General features: G+C 40.6%; 2 protein-coding genes across 2 annotated transcripts in view; both read right to left on the bottom strand.

The window, feature by feature from the left end:
- LOC310861704 (homeobox protein Hox-C10a-like) overlaps nucleotides 1–17,168 on the bottom strand; it is a 69,180-nt gene extending 52,012 nt beyond the window's left edge. The window contains exons 1-2 of the mRNA XM_083769282.1: nucleotides 15,460–17,168; nucleotides 11,211–12,646 (exon numbers count right to left, since the gene is read on the bottom strand). Coding sequence (XP_083625408.1) covers nucleotides 12,369–12,646; nucleotides 15,460–16,237 — 1,056 coding nt within the window. The 5' untranslated portion in view covers nucleotides 16,238–17,168 and the 3' untranslated portion in view covers nucleotides 11,211–12,368. The remainder of the gene's footprint in view (nucleotides 1–11,210; nucleotides 12,647–15,459) is intronic.
- hoxc9a (homeobox C9a) lies at nucleotides 762–4,211 on the bottom strand. Its single transcript, XM_083769289.1, has 2 exons — nucleotides 3,325–4,211; nucleotides 762–2,237 (listed from the first exon to the last, which is right to left on the bottom strand). The coding sequence occupies exons 1-2, from the start codon at nucleotides 3,899–3,901 to the stop codon at nucleotides 1,987–1,989; spliced, it is 828 nt and encodes a 275-aa protein (XP_083625415.1). The 5' UTR covers nucleotides 3,902–4,211; the 3' UTR covers nucleotides 762–1,986.
- Nucleotides 17,169–21,396: the final 4,228 nt, after the last annotated feature.

Here is a 21,396-nt window from a genome sequence, read left to right as displayed (position 1 = left end):
TTCCTTTTCTTGGGCGACTATTTGGTGTTGAGTAGCAGAGTACTTTTAAATACACAAGACACAACAACTATTGACGTTTTCATCTAATTGTTTATATGCTGATATAATACCCAATACCTCTCACGTGATGACATCCAAGGGGGGTTGCCAATGGCCAGCAGGCATAACTGGCTGAACGAAGCGTATGGCTCTCCTTTGAACGAGTCCACCACCACCGTCCATTAAAACCATAAAGTAATTTAGCCCAGACGTCTAGCCAGTTAGTCGAGTTTGCTTTGTTGGTCTGCATTTGAGACAAACAGCCGCGCTCCAACAGGGCTGTAAAACTAGCATTTTTTCCTTAGCTGTGCGGAAATGCACTGGATTGGGCTTTGAAATTACAGCATCCTGTCCGTATTGTTTGACACCACAAAAAGGTAATTTAGGCCTATCCCAGGAAACAAATGCCAGACATGGGAATTTGTCTCTCGTTAAAAACTAAGCTTATTTCACAATATATCAAAATACATAAGCTTGACCCAATGCATTTAATGCGTATATGGCCTTATTGGCATACTATACTATTAGATAAATTGGCATGTTAATTTCACTCAAAATGCTCTCCTGCCAGTGGGTTATGTAAACTGGCCGAGTGCGCACTCACAAAATATCACCATACGATCACATCGATGGTATATAGACTTCATATTTTCTTTCACTCGTAGCCTACTACACCAAAGTCAGAAAGAATACTTACAGGAGATCGTGACATTTGCATGTATAATATTTTATTACAGACCTATTGTGTAACAGTTGTGTATTACAAAACTATGCATGTTTTATTCAATAGAGGCTAATTCGCAAAACGATTGGAAGTCTATTAGCTGCATATTTGCATGTCTATTTGCATTTAAGGGTGCCAAATAGCATATAGCGCGTTTCAAAAACAAAATAAATTAATAAATGGGCTGGTAGTTTAAGCTATAGTATTATAAAAAGAAAATGTCTTCTTGAATCATCAGCTATGTTTATACATAAGCTTTTGACCTATTTTCAAATGTAGCAACTTGTACTTGGACTAGCCTAACGTTCTTTTTTCAAAACAAATGTTTCCTATAGACATTTAATTAAGGAACTATAACCATATGTTTCCTATATCTATGACGTGTCTGCGAGTTGGTAATTTCGCTGCATTACAGTTCTTTGATCATGAAAATATAATCCCTTTGTTGATGTTGGAAGAGGCTCAATATGGAAGGCCACTATACAAACCCATTTCCTTAATAAAACAAAAATGCGGTTGGTCGGCAGTATATTTGATGTTATCACTTGAATGGATAATAAATACAAAAAACACATGTTTCGTGAATACGTTTGTATATATTTTTGAAGAGGCCTATATCTACACTTGATAATTAAATTCGCAGGAGACTGCAGTCAAAAGAATGAGAGATGCACAAATAGTAGGATATACCGACGACTATCACAAAAACACAAAGACATACAAGCTCGCAGATGTTTGGTTTCTGTACAAAATATAGGCCTACTGCACCTGCACAACAACGTGGAAAGAAAACATACATAAACGAAACATTCACACGGACATCATAAATTATGGGCAAATGAATTTCAAAAATAATTCAAGTATTATCTCCCTTATCCTTGGACAGTTTACATTATTATCCAAAGTCTGCATTTGTATAATTTGCCTTAAGAAAAACATATAATCATAAACCTATCAAAGTATAAGAGCAGAATGTATTCTCTCCGCATATAACTTTTTTTCTTCTTCTAAAGCTGGACACAGAAAGGTGCACTGGAAAAACAATATATTCAGCATCAAATAGTCTTGAAGTTAAGGTTAATACAAAATCCAACAAAGTGATAAATATGGAGAAAGGGGCCATCATGTGTTTTGGTATATCTGTGTTGTCCATGTGATACTAGTGGTTATTAGTATATAGTTTGCTGAATTGGAGTGAGTCCATTGGTGAATATAGACGGACATTATTGTTCTTTATTGCTGTTGTCGAGCTTTTCTTTGTTCATTTTCTTCATCTTCATACGTCGGTTCTGAAACCAGATTTTGACCTGTCTCTCCGTCAGATTCAGGACCCTGGCGACCTCGTATCGGCGGTCTCTGGTAAGGTACATATTGAACAAAAACTCCTTTTCGAGTTCCAGAGTCTGGTACTTTGTGTACGGACAGCGCTTCTTCCTTGTGGAGCGTGCGTGTATCCAATTTGCCACTGGGTTGTCTGCAAATCAACAAAATTGATAATCAATTATTATGTCAGCACATTCAAATTTGAAATAAATGTACAATGCACCATATGAATGCAGAGCCTTCAGGACCAAAACAGCAGCTGAGGGACCCCATGCATCAAATGGTGCCCAAATTCACACAGGCCCATTGAACACAAAGTCAAATCCTGTGGAAATTCAACGTGTATTGCTAAAGCCAAGCAACGTGGTTCACTTTGGGGAAGCATATATGTCTAGGCCTGAGCTGGCCATTCCTCTCTGTCCCCCTAACTTCTGAGTAACACCGTCGTAAAATACTCAATGCGCTTATTCAGTTTATTGGCCCATAAAACGGCCTGTGGTTCAAGCCTTTACAGGTCCGTGGTGAAAGTCCTAGAATATGTCTCTAACATTCCTAAAGTTGTTTGGGAGTCATATGAATTTGTTTTGGAGTGGTGGAGTCATATTAAGGCTCCAGACGACTCCATTGCGCATATGGCAATATGGCGCAGCCTTATCTTTTATTAATCACATTTTCATTACATGTGTGTGCAATCTATATTCCACCACTGATCTTCAAAGGGGATATTGTGGGAGTATGTCACTGCATGGACGGACCCGCTGTGAGAAAGCAGTGACTCTGAGGTCGTAATAATCCTCCTATACACTGATGTGACAAAAAGGCAGGAAGGTCAACACTATGATCGTAAAATAAAACCACAAGACGTTTATTGATTGATATTAATGCTAGTTCTTATATTGAAAATCTAATTCGTATGATTTGGACAATGGAGATGATAGGCTACTATAGTCCAACAAATGCACAGCCGTCGTATAGGCTATAGTTTTTTTTTCCCGAGTCCATGTTTACAACCCTGCTCGTTTTATAGCCCTTTAGTAGCCTACTAGCGTTTGTCTTTTATAGTTCCTAAAGCTAGCCCTCTAGTAAAGGCGATTCAGTTGAGAACGGAAAGGGGGATGAGAAAGATATAATCTAATTTCATGGAACACGTTGGAATATCCTTTTAAGCAAATGCAATTAACAGAAAGCCTGCATCTAACTTCTTACACGGTTGTAAAAGAACAAGGGCTTGAACTTACTCGGGTCTAGCTCTGGCTTCTCGTCTTTATGTTTCGCTGAAGCCTGGAGCTCCGACTCGGGAGAAGAGATATTCTGCGGCGTCTTGTCTCGTATGTCAGCGGATGAGCAGTAAAGATAATCCGTGTAGGTGCGTCCGTTGGAGGCGATACATTCGCCGGCTCTGTGCTCCTGGAAGGCTTCAGGCTTTAGACCATAGTGCCTGCCGCTCGCCGGATAGCCATGGAAGGGCATAGCACCAGATATCGGCTCCAGCCATGACCGCATATACCTCGAGTCTGTGCCTAAATGAGGTTGGTGACTGTATGGATGGTAAACCACAGAGGACTGGGAGTGTACAGGGGCCCAAGAGGTAGAGAAAACGGGTGGCTTCGGTGCGAAGCTGCAGGACGGGTAGTCGACACCAACACACTCCGGTACCAGGGACGTCGGACGAGGGCCAGTGGGGTGCGAACCAGGCGCCGAAAATCGAGTCGCAAGGACATCCTCGTTTTCATGGTTGATCAAAGAGTCCACATAATAATTACTTATGGGACCCGTGGTCGACATGTCGAAGCCTCCTGACTCTTTTACATGCATCCGATTATTATATGGAGTGTATGTGTACTTTTTTATCTACCCATAGAACAATCAAGGCAGGTAATTATTTCTCAACGCTTGCCTGGCTGCTATTGGCTGCCTCGCCAACACGTGATTATATTTACCCCCACAAAAATTGTACAGTGGATCAATGCGCGAGTTATCCTGGGATACCAAAGCTCATGAATCGGATTAATGAATATGCTCCTTTGCTTTTTCTTCGGACATATTAGAGGTAAATTCCAAATCCAACAATAATCTGTCCGCGTGTGCAGGATATATACTTTGTGTAGCACTCGTGTTAGCTATTTGTCTCGTCGCATCACAAACCTACGCAGAGTAGCCTAGGTCCCAAATCTCTCAAGGCACTATTTGATGGTGTAATCAATCTCTGTCTGGCAAAATCTACCGTAACCCATTTTAATGCACTGGATGTTACAGCTTGCACAATTTATTAAAATAGTTTACAGAGTTCGTCTGTACATTTGATTAAGCGAGGAATATATCTCGTCGCTGTGTAATTTGTTGATATAGTGGCTCTTTGAGTTCATGCAAAAAGGGACGAGCCAGCAGGCTACAGAGACTAGCAGCTTAACATCGGACATAGAATACACCAAAACTAAAGTTAGCACTGTTACAGCTATAAGCAATTGACCAAATATTTCCAAAATAGAATTTGTGAAGATGGGAGTGCAGGGATTCAAATTCTTGAAAACTTGCCCGCTACACCGGCTATATTCGGCTATAGTGACCGTGCATGTTTTTATGTCCTTCAATAAATTTTTACGAGGACCATTTGATTGTTCATAAACGTGTCGTTAATAAGAGTGCAGTTGAGTTCCTAGTTCAACATAAAACCAACACTGTGCATGTGAAACAAGTCCTATCAAACAGGAATACGCATGAAGATGAGACTATATATATATACTGCGGAGAGGAGAGGAGGTAAAAAGGTTCGTTAAAGGGCTAAGTAGACGAGGGCTTTCATAACAGGAATGATGGTATACTGTTGCATCTAATAGCAAGAGTTAATTGTATATATAGGTTCGGTTCAAACAAAACTTACGGACTACTGTAGCCTACATTGAAATATACTGCACTGCGCAGAGGCTATCCGCGTCACCAAGCAAACAAGTTATAACAAAGTAGCCTATACATGTACAAGCACGTCACCATGGGCCCCGGGAACATTAAACCAAATATGAGACATTTTTTTCTGATCTAAATGTAACCATTTATGGACTGCATGCACGTAAAAGAAAGCGACTGCAGAACAGGGCGAGTACAGTTGATATAGCATGATGCATATAGACCCAAGCATATGTCGAAACCATAACCTATTGATCTTGTCTTGCAGATCAATATACAAAACCATATACAAAACCAGTTCTTTGCTAGTTGTTTGTACAAACCTTAGTTTGCACAAACCAATAAGCCCTTGGTGTTGTGTGTCCACGCCTCTAAAATAGGACCATATAGTCGTCTGGCGCCAGTGAGAGTTTTATCCTAACATTTGTTTACCGTTTTCTTGCATTGCTCTGAGGAACTTAAGTAGCCCAAATACAAAAAGACATGACTCGTTTTATGGATAAGCTCTGTTTCCCCCTACTGTCTATATGCACAATGTCTACTAGCTCGCTGTCACGGCCATGCCCTGAAGATCACGTGATGTTTGTAATTAGACTATTATGTTGAGCTAAATTCTCAAAGTGAGGAATTACTATGCTTTTGTTAAGTCGATCACACAGGTGAATAACGCAATAGTTGTTCCAGAAATCGAAAGAATATAATCTCATGTGCATTATAGCCTATAGCCTACATGTGATGTTTGTCAGCATGGCTGAGTTCAGATTCAACCATGAAATCTAAACGCCCAGACGACAGACCTTAACCTACTTACTAGCTATACCACAGCAGTAAAAAACTATTCCCTGATGGATTATGAAGCAGGCTTTTGGAAAAATGTACTCCCAAAAATAGTCAACACATGGGTATAGGTAGGTATAACACAGATATAGCTTTATTTGGCATAGCTTGACTTTGTTTAGGCTATTTCAGAATTGGGTATTTCTCGTGGACGTGGACGTAGCATTGTATACTGGACGTAGCCTATAGCTTATATGTCCAAGCCACACAGTCCATAGGCATGGTGGTCATTTGTGATGATAATATCTGTTATATTACTGCAACTGTTATTTTATATACATGTTGTACAATAACAACATCTATTACATTGTCTCATAATTGTACTTATTTATTTGAGATGTAGCCTATTATGTGACAGTGAATGTGATCAAATTGATCATTTGTACAGACACTATGTTTAACGTTTGTTTGCCCATGCTTATTGTTTTACAATAAAACATATTACAATGGCATTTTCCTTTTTTTTATCCTTGAATATCCATCTCTCTTAACGCCCCCGTGTTCACGGACGAAAGTAGTCTAACACACGCATAGGTTCGCAAAGACACAAGATAAATAATTAATACATTTTCTATTTAATTTCACTTTGGAGTCCAAAGTTTGGACTTTTTACGCCTGTTCATGATCAATTATATAGTTATAGTCAACAACAAATCACGGTTTATAAACGATGCTGTGCGTCAGTGCGTGCATGTTTGGTCTCCAACCTCAGCCTGGTTGGTCCGATATCGCTCGTAAACACAGAAAAATAAGTAGGTGCATGTATATAGCTATGTTTTACATGGGTTCATGTCAAAAACGTCAAAATAATGTGTTGGGAAAAAGGTCTATTATAGTTTAGTATGATTATTGATAAGGTTTATTAATCTTATCATTAGCATAGCCATGAAGAGCAACACACATCTGTAAAAAAATATAATACATCTGAATCTCAAATAACTGTCACAAACTCAAACGGTCGCAAAATTACATGGTCTTGGAATTCATTATTACTTAATTGGCGATAAATGTGCAGTCAAATTTTGACTATACAAAGGCATATTCCAATTTAGGCTAAGTGCATGGATTTACTTATTTCTCATTTATTTTATGTTTTGCGACAGAAGCATATAGGCTACATGTCCTTTTAAAGCTGCCATAGGCCTATATGTATATTTGCTTTAAACCATACAGCCATTGGACTCCAATGGCTGTAAGTATCTTTACCACAAACCTCCAATCATTGGAGGTTTGTGGTAAAGATACTTATTCACAGCTGTATAATGGTTCGGCGTATTTTGTGCGGAACGGTATGGACAAGTTGTTGGAAATAACCGCACAAGGGTTTAAGGGTCTTGCATTAAACGCAGAAGAGGGCATTAAAACCTCTGCATATATATATAGCAGATAAAGTGCATAAAGCGCACTATATTGGTAATATACCTATAGCAGCAGAATACACCAATCTTTGGGCATTTATTCACTTTCTGCATGGTCGCCAGAACACCAAATATTCTGAATGCGTAAAATATATAGGCATATATGGTTGTATTGCAGCAGTTGTAGCCCATGATGGATACAATCTCGCTGTTCAATGTTTACAATGGTGGCACCCATACAACACTACCTGTGAGTAACATATTGCCCAATAATTAGTTCATACACGCATTCGCATCCATAAGCAGAGGATTCATTTGTTTTCCGACATATGCTATATTGTTTAGCATCATAATCAGTGATGTATATATATATATAGGTGTCAGTGCAAACACTGGCTTGGAAGACTATAATCAAGGAAGAGACACTGATTTAGAATCGTGCTGAAATCATGAAGGTATAGGCTATATTCTTCATTTTGCTAACATTGAACTCAATGTGCAACTCTGTGCAACGCGCGCACACACACACACACACACACACACACACACACACACACACACACACACACACACACACACACACACACACACACACACACACACACACACACACACACACACACACACACACACACACACACACACACTTCACAACTGGACAATAGCGTTGGCTAACACGCAAAATAATACAAATAATTGTTCCAATTAAGCTAATTTAGTGAGCTAATTTGGAATCAAGCGCTTATGGCGTAGGCACGCACCTGCAATGAGTGGACAATAGCGTTGGCTACACGCAAAATAATAAATAAATAAAAAATAGATCCATGCAATTAAGCTAATTTAGTGAGCAAGTTTCCCAAAAATGCTTGTTTTGATGTGGTTATAGTCGACAACTTGGCCAAAGCAATCTTTATTAATAGCTTATCTAAAGATGTCTGGTAAACTATTTTTAGAGGGCGAAAGCAACAGCAAATACAGCTTTGTAGCTGTGGGTGTAGGCTAGACGATGGCATATATACGTGACATTTTCTAAACGGTTTCTCGAAAATGTACAGAAAATACAAGTTATACCGCCTTAACGGTAAATAGCCCAGATATATATAGATGATTTACTGCCTCTGAAAACAACATAAAGACATTTCTTATTTACTCTAATTACGAATGCTCGTTGACAGGCCTTGGAAAGGATCCTTTCATTTGCGCGCCAGTCAATCAACACACTTTAAAGTGGAATATTAAAACCACTTTGGCGGGAAGTCACTTGTGTTCTACCGTATGTAAATATTGGTATCATTTCATGACTTTCTACATCTTCATATCGCCCAAATGTAGGCTACATGGACTTGTACGTGTTTGTGTTCTAGCCAATAGGCTAGAATAAGACAATAGGCTATTATTGAGGAGGATTGCGCGGCACGGGGACTGCAGGTGGAAATTATGGTGCTAAATCTCAAATGGCAGCATTCATTTTTAATATTGTGCATGGTCCTTTACGAAAGAAAGAAAGAAAGAAAGAAAGAAAGAACTGATGCTCATATAGTCATATTATCTGCAGCATGCTGTGGTTTTGCCACTGAAAATGCTATACACAACTAATTTGGTTCATGTCTGGTCGTGCCAATGGGCAGCAGAGCAGTAGGCTACAACAAATTCTGAACTGCACCCAAAGAGAAGACGAGCTGTCTAAAAGGCGTAAGTTCGCGTGCACCACTACACAAGTGAAATAAATGGCTTTTATGTGTATATGGTTTTAGGGTGAATTTGTGCAGCCACAGCATTCTGTGCTGTGGGCTGTTTCCAGTGCTGTAAAGTCTTTGTCAGGGGTGCATTCCAGGGAAGACACCCATTCACTGCAGCTGAATGAAAGTGACTTTGGATTCCAGACTGTCTCTTCCAGTTGCACTGCCGCCAAAGGAGGGGGCTGAGAAAACAAGGGGAAATGGCGAGCAGTATAAACACCGGACACCCTTAGAAATTGCACTGTGGTTGTCCTTGCAAGTCACAAAACATTGAACTATATAGGCTAACGTGTGTGTATATGCATGTAAATATATAAATAAACACACACACACACACACACACACACACACACACACACACACACACACACACACACACACACACACACACACACACACACACACACACACACACACACACACACACACACACACGATGAAACAGCCTTCAAGAGAGTGCAATATGTCAAGCTGCCTTGGACTTTAAAGTGACTTTGAAATGAAATACACACATTATTGGCATATAAGTGATTAAATCAGCACATGCTGATTTGCATGTAGATTGCATGCACACAATTTTTGCAATATCGCCTTTGCAAGTCACTCACAGTCGAAGTTACCAAACCTGATGATTGAAAAGTTTCAATATAATCCTTAAATTATAAAACCTCAACATTGTCATACTTTAATCAACTCTAAATTAGGCTAACTGAATGAGAATTCTATCTAAAATGTGCATGGCGCGGATGTCCATAAAACGGTATACAGGCCCGGGGGTAGCTCTTATGACGCTTAAATACAAACGTATACTTTGCCATGAAGCAAGGTAAATAATACAGGAAATATATATTAAACTGAATATTGAGGCTTAAGTCAATACATGAATAATGCGGGTTAGAAACCCATGCAGGGTAGTGAAGTCTAGGCGAAAACCTGCACAAAACAGCGTATTTTGTTTTAGATTATGGCTAATGAAATTATGTTTCTTTTAGAAAATCCCTAATGAAAATTAACAAACTTTTCACCACACAAACATGCATGCAACATCGTTTTTCGTACACGGGTATAGATTTCGTATACGATCACACAATCACAAAAACAAAGACAAATAACCTGCAGGACCATGGTCTGGAACGCATGTCCAATTATAAGGCTATTATATATAGGCCATTATTTGACTGACATCATGGTTTGATAATCCATCAAGATAATTGGAAATGTCAGACATTTATTTATTATTTTGCCGTTTCCAAACGAAAATAGACATCAAAACAGACATGGGCTATATCTACCTGTATATCTTTGTATCTTTGTCTGCATCTATCAATCTATGTATGTGTCTGTCTCTTTCCATCATGTATCCATCCATCCAACAACCATTAGTCATATAGTCTTACGTTTAAATGTCATATTACAGGTGAAACCACGGAAACCTAACCAGAAGAAGCCAGCATGATGAGGCGATATAACGCAGACTAGAGTTTGCCCCATGTTGTTTACAACCTATTCTCCTTCTGAGAGCCTAAGTACATTTTACAGCCCGCCACAAAATAAGAGCAAAGAAGAAAACGTCTCTGTCCCAGCCATTGCAGTTCAGTTCATTTACAATGCCATTTGCGGCGACTTCGGTGCCTAGGGTGTAATTCAACGGAAATTGTGCCCTTGATGAAGACGAACTGACGTAATCAAGGCAGTTTCTTGTTGCCGAGCCAGGAAGCGAATCCCAACAACATGAAACTACCTAAACCACGCTTCAGCTTCGCGCAAAGGGGGTAATCCATGGAAAGGACAATCCATGCATCAGCAAGTGAAGGAATAAAACTATCCACGATTAGGAAAAAGGCGAGTATCAACCACAGCAACCATTCATTGCTATAGGCTCCAAAGTATTTTCTCAGCACTGTTAGTATAGACACAACTTTCTTTGAGTATTCACAAAAAGGCAAGAATCTCAATGTGATGTATATTGATCAAATAGTCAATATACAGAGCAAATTATTCCAAAGCATCAGCCTCAAACAAAACAAAACAGCATTATATTGTTTTAATTAGCCATTAAAAGCATTGCCAGAACAGTTTCAACCACAAAACACATTAGATATCAGCAACACGTTGGATAACCCTATAATACCACACTGCAATAGCAACCTCAATCAATAATTGAATCGATGGGATGCAGTCCTCCAGCGTGCGGCATGCCATCACGACAGCTGTCAACAAAGCTCCATCTGACAGACGCGGCATATAGACTTTACAAATAAAAGCATAACTATAGCATTTTCCTACCTGCAGCTGCAGACGCCATCCCGAGGGGGGTTTATTTATCCACGTGCTCGCTGGAATAATTGTTGTTGTTGTCGCCATTATTGTTGTTGTCGCGGTAGTGGTATTTCGGTCCTGTGTATCCACCATGTTCCCCGTCTCCTGCTGCTGCCATTGAGCTCCATTATCCTGGGTGGAAACGGTCGCTGCTTCCAGTGGAGCGCCTCGGTGAATCCAGCACATTGCAGTCTCTCTGCTGTGTGGATTAGCCCTCCTCCACACACCTTTAAACGCATCTTTACTGCTGCGGCACATTATATTTGCAGATCATAAAATCCACCCCCAACGCTTTCCAGGGCGAACCTGACATTAGAATTTTATGACCTTGACTTACTGTGGTCACCTGGATAATATTTAAATCAACGTTATGGTCTCTCACTTCTATTAAAACGATCTTAGATCTCCTTCTCCCCATCCGCAGTCTCTCCCTCCCTCTCACTTTTACCAGTGTGCCAGGGGATAGCAGGGGAAGGACAAACTTGCTATAATATCTCTCTAATTCCTCTTTTGTTTTATTGTTTTGGAATCGTACACTATATGGGCATAACGGCGCGTTGTGCATGCAAATTACACTGCACGACTATATCACACAACAAAACACGAGTATACCAACAGTGATGCTCCAACATGCCAACATAGAAACTACTGGGGATTGCCTTCACTTTGTTTGGGGGAACCGCATTGTTCACTGTTCCAACTCCTGCAGTGTGTTGTGTTCACCTGCGGACCTCCGGAGCAATCATTTAATCAATAATTTAGGAAGGCACAAATTGTGTCTGTCTCTGTGTGTGTTTGCGTGTGTGTGTGTGTGTGTGTGTGTGTGTGTGTGTGTGTGTGTGTGTGTGTGTGTGTGTGTGTGTGTGTGTTAGATAAATGAAAATACAGTATAAATGTGTGCACGTAGGGACACATTTAACATTTGGACGTGCAACAGTAGGCTACATGAATAATAAATGTGTGTGTACACTACACATAAGCCTACGTGTGTGCGTGTGTGTGTGTGTGTGTGTGTGTGTGTGTGTGTGTGTGTGTGTGTGTGTGTGTGTGTGTGTGTGTGTGTGTGTGTGTGTGTGTGTGTGTGTGTGTGTCAGTGATGGTGGGGGGGGGGGGGGGCAGATGTGTTCAGCTGTAGTTGTACACTGCACAGTGCCCCCTCTCCCTGTTCTCCCGGTTGAGTTTCTTGAGCTTCATGCGTCTGTTCTGGAACCAGATCTTGACCTGTCTGTCGGTCAGGTTGATGCTGCGGCTAATCTCCAGGCGGCGCTCCCGAGACAGATACATGTTGAACAAGAACTCCTTCTCCAGCTCCAGCGTCTGGTGCTTTGTGTACGGACAGCGCTTCTTCCTTCCACTTTTGGCTTTTAACCAGTTTCCCGTCGTCTTTTCCACCGACAAATCATCTGTTAGGACAGGGGAAGCGTCACAGTATAAGCATTCTGCATGGTCAATTTGGGACCTGCTTTTAAATAGAGTTCATAATATGCATACTTGCTTGGTATGCGAGACAGGGGCCTATATACTGCATGGTGTATAGGTAATGGTTGTACTGGCTACAGTAGGCCAACATAAAACCACCAGTGTTATAGTTATTCCTATAGCCCATAAATATGATTGTGTTGTTGTGGTTGTGCTGGCTAGACTTCCTAGGCGGTAACAGGCCAACTCGCCCCCGCGAAAAGTGGCTAGGCCAAAATAAAACCACCAATGTTAGTTTTTTTCTCCATTTGCAACGAGTGTGGGACTATAACGTTACGTTACGTTACGTGTACACATGTAACCAAATGGACCCAACGGTCCATTTGGTTACATGTGTACACCCTTGGTTATAAATGGACAAATTAACACCGAGGATACTGTTTACGTCTATATAGCTAAGCCTATGCACGCTCTTAGCGCACATGCATACATCTCAAACATCGCATTGGATAGAAATGGAAAGGTTTGGAGATATTGCACTGTCTGCAATCGACGAGGAGAGGACTCAGTGAAGGAACAATGGCAAATACGCACCGGATTTGTTGTGCCTATATTATGCCTCTCTTTCTTTGTTTCTTTCTTTGTTTTTGCTGCAACGCAGATTGCTTGCAAATGGCTTTTTGCATGATCTATAGGTATATAAGCTAATTAGATAAAATTAAACTGTGGTGTGTAAGCGCTTCTTTCGTCCATGTTGGACCGCAGACTCTCATAAACCGAGGTTTTATTGCCTCTGCAGACTGGAGCCAAATTAGCTTTTAGGAGGTTGATAACGAAAAACTAAAAAGAAAAATCAAATCAAAGCAGCAGGGTTTCCGATACAATGTTTTCCGAGATGTTAGACTGGTGCTTGGGGTTGGAAAAGAAGGAGAAAGAAAAAAGCACTTAATGGTCAGTGGGAAATCATCCCAAAACGCTGTACACTTGGCCAATTCCTTGATTAGGCTTCATGGCTCTGGGGATAAGATCCCAGCCTAAACACAATCCCGCCCTAAAGTTAGTTACAGTAATAATTAGCCTAATGTGGAGCCTCGGTGTGTGGCCCACATTTAATCATTAGCGAAACATTTAATTCTGCAATATACGGGTCTGTGTACACACACACACACACACACACACACACACACACACACACACACACACACACACACACACACACACACACACACACACACACACACACACACACACACACACACACACACACACACTTTAAGTGTACATGCATATATTTCTTACTTTTGATTGCTTTCACAAAATGCTTCCCATTTCAATTAAGACTAGCCTATTTGAATTACATTTAAAATTGAGAGACGATACGCGCGTATATACACACAAAGCAACGTTCATTTATGTTATTTCTATATTTCTAACCGCCCACCTGCACCCCACCCCCCCCCCCCACACACACACACACAGGACCGCCAGGGCCTATCGAAATATGACATTTTCAAATCAAAAGAATTGTGCACTGACAGCTCGTCAAATGTTAACCAAATTCCTAATAACAATTTCCCGTGAACTAGGACTATAAAGAAGTGTAAAACGGGCTACTATACAGTAAAACTATAGGATGTATTGTTATTTCGCATTTCTCGCAAGCGTGCAGGGTTTATTTTAAGGAGCACATGCTATACCAAAATGCTAGCTATAACCTAAATTATGATATGGAAAATGGACGAGGATAACAATAACAAATAAAATAAATAAATAAAACATCCACGTTTTATCATTTGTTATATTGTATAATTTAACAGTGTTAAAGGCCCGCCAGTCTGAAAGAAACAATTTCTTAGAAAAGCTTTACCACTCGTAAAATCTGGTGGCATGGATTTGCATTTGGAACACTTTAGGATCACCAAATTATATGTGAGAATAGTTGTAGCTGTTTCCGGGGAATGATGGGCTTATATAGACTACCGGTACTCTAATATTATAACCAAAAACACACACCGATGTATAGGCTAAGCTTTTAGCCATTAGCCATTCCATGTTAACTTATATAGCGTATATAACTTGTTTATATAACATGTTCTAAAATTTGCCCATGCCTATACAGTTGTAAATGTATGTACAAAATATCGGGCTAAATGTGTACATATAAATGTCCCCTAGTTTATAAAATGACAAAGAACGGCCGACTTTTACGTTTGCGCAATTGGGCAATTATGATGCGTAAAATGGTTCTGCATAAAAGCATGGTTATAGTATTGTCCTTACAATTCGAATGAATGGACCACGCATGTATAACGTGTGTCTGTGTGTCTGTGAGTGTGAGAGCGCGTTTATTTCAATGATAACTGCCCCATCTCACATTCTCACGTATAATAAAAAGGTGTTAAATACCACAGGGTCCATAACCTCGCTAAGAGGCGCTGTCAAATGCCTCGCAGCCATAGGACTATTATCAAACAGTGCCGTGTGTGCAGCCTACAGGATTTGGCAGATTACACAGAATGACAAGCACAGACTGTATAATTACAAGGCTGTCGTGAAAATGTAGAATGTCTTTGGTAAAATGTGTGTGTGTGTGTGTGTGTGTGTGTGTGTGTGTGTGTGTGTGTGTGTGTGTGTGTGTGTGTGTGTGTGTGTGTGTGTGTGTGTGTGTGTGTGTGTCTGTGTGTCTGTGTGTGTGTGTGTGTGTGTGTGTGTGTGTGTGTGTGTGTGTGTGTGTGTGTGTGTGTGTGTGTGTGTGTGTGTGTGTGCGTGTTTCTTATATGGGATGGGGGGGGGTTACCTTTTGATTCCCCGTCGGAGTTTTCAGAGCAACTGTCACTCTTAACCGTCTCTTCTCTCCTGTCGTCTCTCTCTTCTATCTTTGATATGTCTGCTGTTGTTGCCTTGTGGGCTGATTTGCTACAACTTAGTGATGTCGTTTCTGACTCAACAGATGTCGCCAAATGGGTCAGAGTGAAGCCGGGGGCGGTGAACTGGTCGTGCTGCGGCCTCTCTCTGCCGTACACCTGGGTCGCCTGGAAACAGACGTCGCTCGACGAGACAGCAGCAGCATGCTCAGACTGGCTGCTGCTATTGTCCCCGAGCCGGATGTAAGTGGCCGACTCTGTTGTTGTTGTGTCTTTGGCTCTGCCACTGTCATCCTGGTAAAGACAACAGAACGCCTCCTCTTTGACGTTGCCCGCTGCGAACGAGCACGGCTGTAAACACTGCTGGGCAACAGGTTGCTCGTCCCTGCTGCTGCTGCTAGTTTTGGAGCCCGCACCCCAAGTGGCCAGCTGTGTTGACAGGTAGGGCACATCTTGGAAGGCGCCGAGAGGCAGAACGCTCGCAGGAAGAGCCTCGTCTCGTTTGGAGAGGGACGGTGATGAGGAGGATGACGACGAGTGACCGACCTTATTTCCAATGTTTCTCATCATTGAGCATCCGTACTCAGCAGCTGTGTGGATGTACACTCCAGAGTTGCTGGAATAACCCTCACCCCTGAAGGAAGATGGTCCTCCCATCAAAGAATCCATGAGGAAGTTACCGGTAGCTATGTTACTATGCGGGCATGACATTTTTGCATTTGACAATACCAACAGTTATTTTGTTTTCCAGTGGCCCGGCTACGGGTTTCCTCCAGGAGAATAAGGACAGTAGGATGCTGACATCTTTTGGGGGGCAAAAATATCAGTAACATAATTATGGATGCTAGGAGACGAGTCATGTGATTTTCAGACCAATAGCAGCGTGGAAGTGGCCTTGATGCTCCAGACTCTGGTGACGTCAGTGCGGTCAAGTTGGTAAGCAAAGTGGGTTTTGCGTGGAGCAAGGGCGCCATCTAGCAGCCATGTGGTGGTAATGACACCAGGCCCTCATGAGGGGAACAAAGAACCTTGGAGAGATTTTCAGGCACTTACGTGGCTTTTGAGGATTTCAAATCTATTAGGTTAAGTACTTTGAAGATTTTGAGTGAAATGAAAATACCCAGGGTGTGATTTCGATTCTATTCCTGGCTTTAGAGCGCAGTGGCAGACGAAATCGTCGAGCATTGTGTCGTAGATTAGCTCATAGATTTGCTTCATGATTTTTTTTCCCTCCTTGTGTGTGTGTATAGCTATGCTTTTATTTGTGTTTTCATTGATTTACGCTATGATGTGGCCGACTATTTGTATCGAACGGTAAGCTATTGACAGCCGGGTTATTCCAGATCAACACTAACGTTGGTCAACTTTAACCATTTTACACAATGGGAAATTTGAAGTTTGTTTATATAGCCTACACGCTAAGATCATTGATGTTTTAAATTAGGCCATATGCAGACACATTTAGTCGCATATAGCCTACATGTTTTTTGTTTTTTTTAGGCTATAGCTGTGTTCGGACTGTGCTAGTTTTCAGCAATGCCTATATTCCATTAAGAAGTATATAGTGACAAACCTCAGAAACCTGACCTATAGGCCTAATTAAGCTTTTACTGACCTTCAAATATATCTCTTTGTCTTTCCCTTAGAGGTATATATATGTATGCTATTAAATCACATTTTCTGTATTCTGTAATCTGTAGAATGTGTTAATTTACGACCAACAACGTTGGACTTGACTTAGCCTCACGAAGCCTTACAATGTTTTGTTCTCGCCTGAAAAATAAGAACGATGATTTTTGCATGCATGCAGGTGCGGGGCGGACCAAAAAAGTATCGAATTATAGTAGTCTACTTGACTACTTTGTGTAGTGTTTACGCTGTTGAAAAATACGTAATCCAAAATGACTCATTGCATATTGTTAAACTCTACCTAGTTAGTATACCTTAGCCACATGTTAAGGTATGTGTTATTATAGGCTATATGTGTTGTATACTGTGTTGTACTTATAGTCTCCTGTATTTTTTTAATGTTATGTTATCGGTTCACTGAGGATCCCGGTGAATCACGTGTATGAATGTGTAACATTACATTTGTATTATTACATATATATATTTTTAAATGTAATAAAAAAAATGGTCACGGAAAATGCTTGCCGAAAACCAATCTGCCCAATGCAGTAGCCTGTAGCCTGTACTGCATGGCCAATCTGCCCAATGCAGTAGCCTGTAGCCTGTACTGCATGGCCAAATCAATCTGCCCAATGCAGTAGCCTGTAGCCTGTACTGCATGGCCAAATCAATCTGCCCAATGCAGTAGCCTGTAGCCTGTACTGCATGGCCAAGCTGCCAATTGCAAGAATTGACGTGTCGGTATCGTGCGCTGCAGCATGGAACCTGTCAATTAGATCTATTTTTCTGTTTACTTCTGTGAAATATGCTCATCGTGGACACAACAAAATCTAAATAAATGTGCATATTTATTATTATTTTGACACAAAATGAAAAATGACGGACCTTCTTGTTTTTAAATGATTTTATTTTTCGATTTTTGTAAACTTTAGCTTTTTTAAGGGATATGTACACATATAGTAGGCATAATAGGCTATATTTGTCACTATAGGCACGCAAGCAGTGTTATCCTATAGGCGTAAAAGCCGAGATTGCATCCGTCTAATATTTCGGATGTAAAATTTCGGCTATATGGGAACAAAAGAGTAATCTTTTGAGACGTAATGCATATATTCTCGCACGAACAACACGTGGAGCAGAGCACAGACCTGGATAGCCCGTGTAAAAAGAAACTAGCCTAATATAATCCAGTTTGTATGACGCCGCAAAAACTTAAAGAGACAGTAATGTTTTAAAATAGATGGTTAACACACATGGCCTATAAGTTCCTAGAAGAAAAACACACAAATATAACTTGTTTGAGGCCTATTTGCTTTCTATTGAACGTTGCCGTACTAGGCCCGAGACAATACTATGTGTTTTATTTTTGTAAAGCATGTGTTGCACTCCTTCCCATGTCTCGACAGACACAAAAAAAACCTCTCGAGCAGAGATTTACACACAATGCTGCTGTTTATATGCAAACAAAAACAACACCCAAGCCTGCATCAGAAAAACTATCATTGTATAATGTGATACGTGTACTTGCTTCAATTCTTGTTTAGACATTAACCACCTCCGTATGGGCGAGGCAGCGTGCACTCGTGTGTGCGTGTGTGTGTGCGTGTGTGTGTTCGTGCCTGTGTCTGTTGAGTTCGGAACCATTTGGAAAAGCAGGCGCTTTGTTTGAAGGACAGAAATGCTGATTAAAAATGACATTGAAACCTTTGTTTCGTCTTGTAATCCAATGACTGTAAGTGAAATAAACAGTATAATTAAGTGTCTTTCGAAATCCTTCTCAACAACTGGATTGGGTTTACAGTGTGCACACACACACACACACACACACACACACACACACACACACACACACACACACACACACACACACACACACACACACACACACACACACACACACACACACACACACACACACACACACACACACACACACACACACACACACACACACACGCTCTAATATACACATCTATATATTACCACAGACAAGCAAACTTGCAGCCAAGCCACCCTATAGCACGAGTCACGACAATTCCAAAAAAATACATGAAAAAAAATCTACAGTTAAAAAATAAAGATGTTGCAGAGATTGCGATGCAACATAGAGAACAGACTGCAGAGTAATGCGATTTCACAGACGTATGGTGGAAGATGGTCCATATATACACACAGCATTATGATAATGTGAGAGCAGCTGCATATAGCCAGCCCATCTTGTTGCCACAGGCCTAGGGGTGATTTGAAGAGCAATGAGTGACAGGCCTGTTAAGCCCACCATGTCAAATCAAATGTTAGGCAAAAACTTACATCATGTAAAAGTTAATTTAACACTAGCCTTCTAACATTCATCACTATATAGCCTACTGCATGCATGGGGCCGTTTTCTATTGCTCATGTTATTTCACATCATAATGGGGGACTTGCTTTATATGCACTTATTTATCACTCACTCACACGTGAAGAGACAACAATGTATTTATTTATATTATGCTATATGTGGAAACTGTGTCTCTATAATTAGTATACGTTTGTAGGCCAACGTAGTATAGCCCCCCCCCCCCCCTCTCCTCTCCTCTCCCCCAAGCTCGCTCTCTCCTCGTCTCTCTCGCTTTGCGCGTGCACAATACTGAAAACAAAGACACATCCACTGTTTGGTTTGCATGTGGGAGGCTTATTTTCTGTGAAATTGTGTTATACTAAATGTTTGTGTGAAATGTGTAATATGCATGCACTCTCACGCACATGACACCTACATAACAAAATCCCCAATTGTATACTATACAATTGATGCATTTAGCAGACGCTGGGTGACTTACAAGTGCAAGATCAGGGTAAATGGCATATAAGCCTGCATGGTCAACAAACAACAGGGCAAATACTAGTCACGTACGTAGAGTGCAAAGAAAAACAATTACATGCTTCAGTTCAAAGTAACTTGGATACCATGGTAAACACATCAAACCTAGCCTCTATCTAAACAAAATCCTATCCAAATAACATTCTTAGCATTTGTGGTCAAACAAATGCCGGCCCATACAACATATGTGAACAACTAAACTAAACAGCTAAATATTATTAGAAACAAAGTGTGCCTATGCCTATACCTAAACATTTAGAAAACCATATAGGCCTATATATTATGTTCCTATAACCAACATTAATACAATAAAATAAAGTAAAATAATAGAAATGGGGGCCAAAATAGGCTTAAAGGAAAAGAGGAGTCAGCTACTAATTTGTAAGGTTGCAAACAAGATATATAGCCTGTATGTTCCATTGTTCCATCACCCTAAACAGTGTGGATGCTATTGGGGTATATAGCAGCTCACCCGGTTGTACTTATATAATAAGCCATTTGGGCGAAACAACAAATTTGTTCTTGGCAACCACTGTGAAATATCTTTCCAACTGGATGGTGTTCTCTTTCATGGTCCTGTCCGCGCGCGATTGCGAATTTACGGTGGCGAATCATGTAGACTATACGTTCTTAATTAAAACCCAGAGTGGTATAAGTGCAATAAGACACAGCAGTATTGCATTAATGCTTGACGACCACAACAAAGCCAGTCAGAGGCATTTCATACCCATGGCTTGACAATACTAGTTCCTATTATGAGCTCAGCAGCAGCAGCACAAATAAATAAGCACACTGCATTCCTTTTTGATTAGATTTCAGATCAAAATCAAGGCGGTTTAACATTTATTTGGTTGCTGTAATATAGGGCACTTTTTACAACACAGGACACTTTATAACGCCGGGAACAACAAAGATGCCGTGAAGTAGCTAGAACAAAAACGTTCAATATAACCTTACAAATTAGGGTTTTCGTATAGAAATGTAGGCTAAAGTCCACGCCTTACTCCAAAGTTATAAAGGCAAAAACACACGATGCCCTGCAAAAGCGCACCATGATTCTTTTCTCTAAACAAGATGCCAGCATGAAAAGTAGGCTGCAACATTATTTAGAAATTAATTAAAGTTGCAGTTAATATGCAGCAACTACAATTGAAGCAGTTATTTGTGAGATGAACTTTTTAAATTCTCTGTTCAGTCCAATCGCACCGAAATTGTCCAGGCTTAAAGGCCTGGGGATGTCACAATGCCATACAACAACCAATACATTGAAATGCCATATTATTTGTAGACAAACACAAAATAAAATAAAAGCCTGGTGATATTTCACAGCATCATCAAATAATACAGCAAACATTAGATTAGGACATTTGAGACTGTATTC

This window comes from Protomyctophum parallelum, assembly GCF_964188405.1.
Source record: "Protomyctophum parallelum genome assembly, chromosome: 7".
Taxonomy (NCBI): domain Eukaryota; kingdom Metazoa; phylum Chordata; class Actinopteri; order Myctophiformes; family Myctophidae; genus Protomyctophum; species Protomyctophum parallelum.
Note: the sequence above shows the minus strand (reverse complement) of the source record. Positions and strands in the feature narration are given on the sequence as shown.